The sequence below is a fragment of the Aplysia californica genome, unplaced genomic scaffold (assembly GCF_000002075.1).
Source record: "Aplysia californica isolate F4 #8 unplaced genomic scaffold, AplCal3.0 scaffold00015, whole genome shotgun sequence".
NCBI lineage: Eukaryota > Metazoa > Mollusca > Gastropoda > Aplysiida > Aplysiidae > Aplysia > Aplysia californica.
In genome coordinates this window covers 1,409,333-1,417,858 of record NW_004797285.1, presented here as the reverse complement: position 1 = coordinate 1,417,858, position 8,526 = coordinate 1,409,333, and the positions used below count along the sequence as shown (strand labels likewise).

General features: G+C 38.7%; 1 protein-coding gene across 1 annotated transcript in view; it reads right to left on the bottom strand.

The window, feature by feature from the left end:
* The window catches only part of LOC101863072 (polypeptide N-acetylgalactosaminyltransferase 5), a gene marked incomplete in the record, with an annotated part of 31,738 nt that extends 24,924 nt beyond the window's left edge, over positions 1–6,814 (bottom strand). The window contains 1 exon segment of the mRNA XM_013085318.2: positions 6,564–6,814. Coding sequence (XP_012940772.2) covers positions 6,564–6,794 — 231 coding nt within the window.
* Between the last annotated feature and the right edge of the window lie 1,712 nt (positions 6,815–8,526).

Sequence of the window (8,526 nt, the reverse complement as noted above, 5' to 3'; positions counted from 1 at the left end):
GGGAGAAATAGGGAGAAGAGAGAGGGAAACAGGGGGGAAAGCGGGAGAAAAAGGAGAGAAGGGGCGTGGGATGGGGAGATAACATGTTGAACTTACAAATAAAGGCTTTGGTGGGGTGTGATGTAAACGTCAAAAATGACCTGGACACTGTGACAGCTGCTATAACTCTAGGGGGTCCTACAATGACACCCTTGACTGCGTAGGGCGAGTGTAGCAAATGAAAGCATGCGATATGAATTGGCATGCTTGAAATAAAAACAGTGTAGGAAAAGCTACGTGTTTAAGCGTATTTGTTTTATTCTTATTAACATATTTATGGAGACTCAAGATACGACACCACATTTAAGGGTAACATAATATTGAAAATCGATGACTGTTTTGACTCCTTGCAGCGTTGCCCTATGAATAAAACTTTGCAAAAATGTATAAAACTCCTCATGAATCAATAATTTAACTTCTCTTCCTGGACGTCAATTTAAAAAAATGTCATAGTGCACTTTACCAAAAAGAAAAGTTACGCACTGTTTCAATCAACAAGTAAATGCTGCGTCTCCACTCGCTGAACTCATCTCTGTAATAGCCCTGAGTGTGTTAGGTTCTTTACTTGAATATTAATGATAGCGGTTCTGTTTCTTTCTCCAATTGTTTTCATCTCTTTCAAGTTACTTCCTCGGATTAATGAACCCTTTGATCAAAGATACAAGGAATAAAAAAGAAAAGGCAAGACGCCGCTGTCTCTGAGAATTCAGGTGTTTCTGATTGAGGAAATTGAAAAGTGTTTATTAAATTATGTATGGGGAATTTTTTATCTCTAAGGTCACTCAACTGGTCCATCAATAAATACAAAACCAGTTCTTCTGTCACAGGAAACGCTGAAATATGACCACCAAAATTAAATGCAAAGATTATCAACGGGCCAAAATAGATCTGTCCATAAAATAAACAACAAAGAAAGCCATTGTCTTGTTTAATGCTGTCGGTTTGGTGAGTTCTTGGTGGAAGGATGGGTTACTAGTCTCGGGGTTTATTGTTTAGCTCGATTTTTGGTGTTCGACAAAATAAGTTGATTGTTTGGTAGGTATACGGGTAGGTGGGATAATAACACATTGAAGAGTCAGTTGTTGATACGATGGATTAATTTTTTTTTGTCAGAACATTTTAAAAAGGAACAACAATGTTTAATCTTGTGTTCTGCCTCCCAGGTACCGAATGCGCATGCCTCTGTCAACAAGCAACCAGGTGACCATAGAAAAATCCCCGTGCTACATTAGCGAATTTCCAGCGTTGCAACGCATCCGAGCCATGAATAGCTCCATCAAAGTCATGGTTATCATCAGAGACCCTATAACAAGGATTCTGTCGGAGTACAGCCATTATATGGAGGTGAAAAACACTGGACATTATCTTAGTAACTGCAATAAGTTCTCATTCACAAGTTAATGCCACTTAAGATTTTCTCATTAGCATTTGATTTAAATCCAATCAGTCTATACAGAAAAAAAGATATTGATAATAAACTAAAATATATTTTAACCTTTCCCTTTGAAAGGATCAAACGGAAACAATGAAAAGAGTTACAACGACAACATCAGTAACAATAAAACATTGCAACAATGCCACTTGCCTGGGCTTGAGTAACTCCCTCTGCTGGAACCATTTAAATAAATTTTTTTTGTTCAACAGGGCGCAAAGAATCTTGGGAAAAAAGTGGAAAGCATAGAGGAGAAGTATTTAAGTATCAATGGTGAAATCAAAGACTATCCTGCCCAAAAATGGGGAGTCTTCGCTGACCGAATGGAACAGCTATACAAAGTATTCCCAAGGTAATATTCCCTTACGTTTTAAAGTAATTGGTTAAAAATTTTGAGATTATACCACACCGAATAGTCGAGTTTAAAAGTACAGTGTATCATGTTGTTGCAGTAAACGGCTTTTGTATTTTCTGGTAATACTCTGAAGTATTTACTTTGACAAGAAAACAATAGACTAGGGTATCGCAGTCAACGAGATGCTGACCATGTCTTTGCGCAGTTTCTAATGAGCCATAGATCTTTATTATCGATTTTTCTAATGTGAACTTGCCGGAAGTTAATGGTTTGGTGACATACTCGGCCAGGGTCCAAACACTGCCTCTTTTCTATACAGTTCATGAAGACAACTGTTTCGCTTTCTACTGTGGCAGACCGCCAACTGTACCATCAGGATGATGCATTTTTTTCGTCAATAAATTAATAAAACCAGCGCTTTCGAAACTTCATTTCTCGTTTAAAGATTCAAATTTCTTGGATACTGAACATAACATGTATTTTCTAACCGTTATCTAAACGTTGCCTGTGATGAAAACGCAGCTGGGAAACCCTTAAACTTCAAAGAGCTTTCTGAAACATGTTGAAACTATTAATATTACTCTTTTTTCTTCCCACAGGGACCAAACACTCATTGTTGATGGTGATGCATTCGTGAAAAATCCTCTTTCTCAGTTACTTCAAATAGAAAAGTTCCTTGGGATCCGTAAGTTTTTCTCAAAGGAAGATATTTACTTCGACAAAGATAAAGGATTTTATTGCTACAGAATAAGAAGCACAAATGTTTCAAGTTGTATGGACTCTCAAAAAGGAAGGAAGCATGTACCACTAAACCCACAGCTGCGGCAAAAGTTGTTGGAATACTTGAAGCCTCACACCGAACGTTTCTTTCAAATTGCAAGACAGAGATTCGATTGGGAGAAATAACTGTGCATAATTATATTGTTATATTACTACTTCTAGTTTTTCACTCTTATTCTTTTGGACACGCCGATTTCTCTCTCTCTCTCTCTCTCTCTCTCTCTCTCTCTCTCTCTCTCTCTCTCTCTCTCTCTCTCTCTCTCTCTCTCTCTCTCTCTCTCTTTCTCTCTTTATCTGTCTCTCTCACTCTGTCTCTTTCTCTCTGTCTCTGTCTCTGCCCCCCCTCCCCTCAGTCCCTTTATCTTTTTCTTTCCTTCTTTCTATCTCTCTCGTGCGTGGACATGCGCCTGCATGTATTTTTATGAGTGTGCTCCCACGTCTATGTATACTAATGTGTTTGTGAGTTTATGCGTGCATGCCAACTTCTGGTAAGAGGTGCCATGCTTCTCTCTAAACCTGTCCAGTACGAAATATAAATATAAATAAATATATATATATATATATAGATAGATAGATAGATAGATAGATAGATAGATAGATAGATAGATAGATAGATATATTTATATATTATATATATATATATATATATATATATATATATATATATATATATATATATATATATATATATATATATATATATATATATATATAGTACATGTATATATAAACAGTCGAACCTGCCTTAACGGAAACCTGTATAAAACGGAAACCTGTCCAACGGGAAAGGGAAAGAAAAACCTGCTCTCTTCCGAGGGTTTCACCTGCCTAAGACGGAAAACGCTTTGCCCACTCAGCCCTGATTTGAAACAAAACTCGCAAGTTTGGTTCCGCCAGCTGTAGACTTAACGCTATGGCCATGCCGCTGACGCGCTTTTCCCTTTCGTCAACCCGCAGCCACCTCCCGAATCGTCAGCCACCCCCAACCTTTGACACGGGTCAAACTTCCATCTATTTATAGGTAGTTAAATCTACCGGAACATGTATTAGGCGAAGTGATGTGCAATTATAGTCGCAATAGAGAGATTGTTTTGGTCTCTGTTTACTCATCTGCACCACACGAATTTAATTGATGTTTTTCCTTGGACTCTGCCTTTACTAAAGTCTCGAATCTAGATCTAGTTGTAATCTAATTGCAGGTTGCAGATTTAATAAATTGCCGACAGAGAGAGAGAGAGAGAGAGAGAGAGAGAGAGAGAGAGAGAGAGAGAGAGAGAGAGAGAGAGAGAGAGAGAGAGAGAGAGAGAGAAGGGGGAGGAATAGATCTTGCGAGAACTTTCGGGCAAAACAAAATGGTGACCCGCGTAGTTCGGTCGATTCGAAAAGTGAAAGGGCCATAGCATCTTTGTAGACGATCAAATTAGCTTACTTTTGTGCTATAACGTCATTTTTTTCTTTGCCTTTGTCAATTTGATCATCCACACCGATAGAAAGCATTTCGAAATTAGGAAAAACAGGTCTTGTTTCACACTGGGTGAGAATAGCCAACGCTGGCAAGTCTCACCCGGGGTGAGAGGTCAATCGTAGGGTTTTTATTCTCACCCCGAGCGAGGATAGCCACTTCCTTACTTAAATGATTAGGTGATTAAACTTGATCTCTTATTGACAATATTAAAGTCAATTTAAGCATCATTTCGTTAGAAAACAATGTGTTAGGTTTGCTAACTTCATAGACTTTGTGTTAAACAACACTTTTAACAAAACGAATCCTTACAAGCCTAGGCTTGGCCTTTGTAATCTCGAAGGTTTAGAAGTAGAAGAAGAAGAGTCCACTACTAGAGTCTAGTCCAATTTATTTAATCTCTGGAATGTACTGGATAACAACAGAAATCTGCAACCTGACACTAGATTACAACTCTAGATCTAGATCTAGATCTAGATTCGAGATTTTAGCAAAGGCAGAGTCCAGGGAAAAACTTCAAGAAATTCTCGTGGTGATGAGTAAAGAGAGACCAAAACAATCTCAATAAATAATATATCGCGACTATCACGGCACATCACTTCACCTCTATACATGTTCCGGTAACTACCTATAAATAGATGGAAGTTTGACCCGTGTCAAAGGTTGGGGGTGGCTGACGATTGGGAGGTGGCTGCGGGTTGACGAAAGGGAAAAGCGCGCCGCTGACGAGGATGTTAGCCCATCATGTGAACCCTGAGCGATGCAGATGCTCAGTGTAGTGTGGGTGTGAAATCTCACTACTGCCTGTGACAGTGCTCGAGTAGCGAGCAACTACGGAAACTTTCCTGGGTAGCCAGAAGCCAGAGGTGTGAAATTAGATTGACCAATGCCTGCCACCCTGATCGTACGTCCAGCCGAGAAAAGAGTTCCTCGAATCGTTGTTACATAATGGCAGTGAGGGGTGGCATTGGTGGGTGGGGCTAAAGGTGGAAGCAAAGGAGATGTTCAAACGTTTAGGTTTTTAATAGGTCAAACAGTGGTCCTATGAAAAGCAAGAACTGGTGGTAATTGGATAAAAGTAAGACTGACGCAAGTCGTTATCAGACAGGATAGCAATTGAGACTGAGAGGTGTGAAGTTTTGACCACTGCTTGCCAATCGGAAGGGCGATCCTTGATCCCATCGACTGGGCCTTGAACCCCCCCCCCCCACCCCAAACCTGCATCTCCCCCTAAATTCCCCTGTCTAAGACGGAAAATGTCTAAGACGGAATTTTTTCTGGCTCCCTTGCGATTCCGTCTTACACAGTACAGGTTCGACTGTATATCAGTATAGCAGCTCTCTATGTCTCTCTGTCTCTCTTTATTATATATATATATATATATATATATATATATATATATATATATATATATATATATATATATATATATGTTTATATATATATATATATATATATATGTATATATATTTATATATATAGGCATGCAAGTTAGACACAAATAATCCGTGATATGAGTAAAGGTGGGTTCTCAGGCGGACCGGGGTTTTAAGAGGAAACCACTCACGGCGTACATGTGCATCTTATGTATGCATGTAAATATCTCTCTATGTACGATATACGAACGCACACAAACACACACACAGATAGATAGATAGATAGATAGATAGATAGATAGATAGATAGATAGATAGATAGATAGGTAGGTAGATAGATAGATAGATAGATAGATAGATAGATAGATAGATAGATGGAATGGGAGAGAGAGCGAGGGAGAGAGTCTGAGAGAGAGAGTCTGAGAGAGAGAAAGAGAGAGAGAGAGAGAGAGAGAGAGAGAGAGAGAGAGAGAGGGGGGGGATGAGGTGGGGTTGAGGGTGATGGGGCGATGGAGAAAAATAAACAAAAGGGAACGCATGGTTAGAATATACAATATATATACTTAGCCTTATTGATTGTCTATAGATGTCGACAAAGCCACTCTGTTTCAATTTCAATGGCTGACAGTAAATACATGTATTTGAACACGTCATCTGGACGACAAATGTATTTCAAAGAGAGGGAAATGTTTTCTCCTAGTCTGAATATTAGGAGAAGTATTTTTTGTACTGACGTTCAGAACTTTATGAAAAGTTTTCTTTCATGTTTCTCAATGCCAAAACGTACACAGCAAAACTAAAATAAATCAACTGTGCGGTTTTTAAACCCATACATGAAATTGCATTGTGAACTTATTGAATTGTTTGTGAAGAAACGAATATGAAAAAATAAACGATTTCTCCCAATTGTCAAGTTACAAGTACGCAAGAGTCGTCTTGGCTTCGAGGTTTCTGTTAATATCATTATATTTGATTCTGTTTTGAATACACCAAGACGTGCCTTTGCATTTATCACCTTATACCAAAAACAGACCCACCACCCCTTAAAAAAGCAAAACAAAAGAACAAACTTGAAGCAATCTTAAAAGACCAATACCAATACCTCACGATTTCACGAACCTTCACAACTCTTGAGTTCTTGGAGAGTTCTTCAATGGCCTTTTGTAGCCTTTGCAGTTCTCCAAGTTCTGTTGAATTATAGGAGTTCAGTTTGATAGACTTGAGTATTTCTTCTCTTATTTGGCGAACGTTGACTTCGTATGACGTTGAGAAAGAAAGGGCACCTGTGTACACAGTTAGAAACAAGTACACCACCCAGATGAAAAACAGTAATGTCAGCCCTGTAAACATTCTCTGTCTTCGTAGTTTCATAATCTGAAAAAGAATGGAAAAGACATTCAGAATAATTATTGCTTTTTTTGTCACGGCGTAATTCGGTGTGAGTAAGATCAGGAGTCGCCAAGTTCGAAGAAAGACGCACCAGAAATAAAGAATGGAGACGGCAGTTGGGACAAGACCGAGAGAGCCCTACCTTCCAGTCTAGTTCAGCCCCAAACATCCCCTGCCCCCACTGCAACAAACATTTCCGAGCGAAGATCGGCCTGATCAGCCATCTCCGCACACACCCCACCCCTTCAGTGATATGAAGTCAAGGCCATCTTCGTCAACGAAGGACGAACATCACAATTCTGTGTATAATTGCATGAAAGCAGTGTCTAATGGTTATAGATCTAGTCTCTAGTCCAATCAGACATGTATGATCAGTTTCTTTAATAACCATTACGTTTCGACAAAAGCTCGTGGTTAACTAAGGCCTCTGGCTCACTTGCCTGCGTGATTCCGTATGCCAGACTGCAAACATGAATGGAAACTTACATTGTCATCTTTTCGTGTCCAATTGTCTATTTTTAGTAAAAGAAAAACACATTTGTCATCTCCTTCGTTGTTTATTTGTCAAAGTAACGAGCATTTAGAAAATGGCTCGAGGCTGAATGATGTGAGGTTAAAGACCTATCAATGTAAATATTTGAATATCTGAAATGCTAAAAGTTAAACAAAAAGGCACCAAAAAGCCGGTGGTAAAATCTGTAAATTGGGAGTCGAATACTGTAGTCAAGCAGTGACGTTTCCGGTAAAAGTGTTTGTTCTACAATAACATGTTGAGAAACGAAATTAAAACAAAACAAAACACCCCAAACAACATGTATCTGCGCCAGTGGCGACATCTATGAGATTTATAGTGAATTATGGAAGACATCTTTTTATTGAGCAGTGGATCACCTTCTTGTGTAGTTTTATTTGTAGTATAGATCTTGATCTACAGTTGAATCATTGGCGTATACACATTTATGGACAAAAAATACAGCAACCGCCCTCAGTTTCTTTCATCCTCTTGAGCCATCACAAGCGGACTTTTTTGTTGCCTTTCTGTCGGGTGCTAAATCCAAGTGTCAACAATTCTTACCTTAATTTTGGCCCCCAATGTTCTTTGTGTCTGTATATGGGGAGTAACATAAACAAACAGAATTCTGGATATATTTTTTAAGTTAACCAATCAGGCCCCGAGGGAATACAGCACCATTGCGTTCTACACACATTTCCCTGTTCACAGTGGCCAAAGGTAAAAAATTCAAAACCAAAAAGTCTAACGTATTGATATCTCCACTCAAGGTACAGAGTGTTTATCTTTGCTTTTTTTTCTTGATGGGGACATTACCCAATATTTCAAATAAAAGAATAACAACAACAACCAAAAAAAAAAAAAAACAACCCTGGGTTAAAAAAAATAAATTTGGCCTATGTTGGGGAAAAACTCTTGATTATTAATTATAGAAAGGGGCCATTCGTGTTGGGGCTTATATCTCAAGAAAAGTGGAAAACGTGGCGGCATTGTAACCAACACATTAAAAATACTACCGACAACGAGAATTCCGGCGCGGTGAGCAGGGAGTTACTGTAACAGTTTGCTTCTAGTAAAGAATGTAAAATTACTCCCACACACGCAGTGCTCAGATATGTGGATGATCCTTTATCAGTTTCCATACTCAGATTCTGTTATTACTTAACTATTCAATTACAAAAA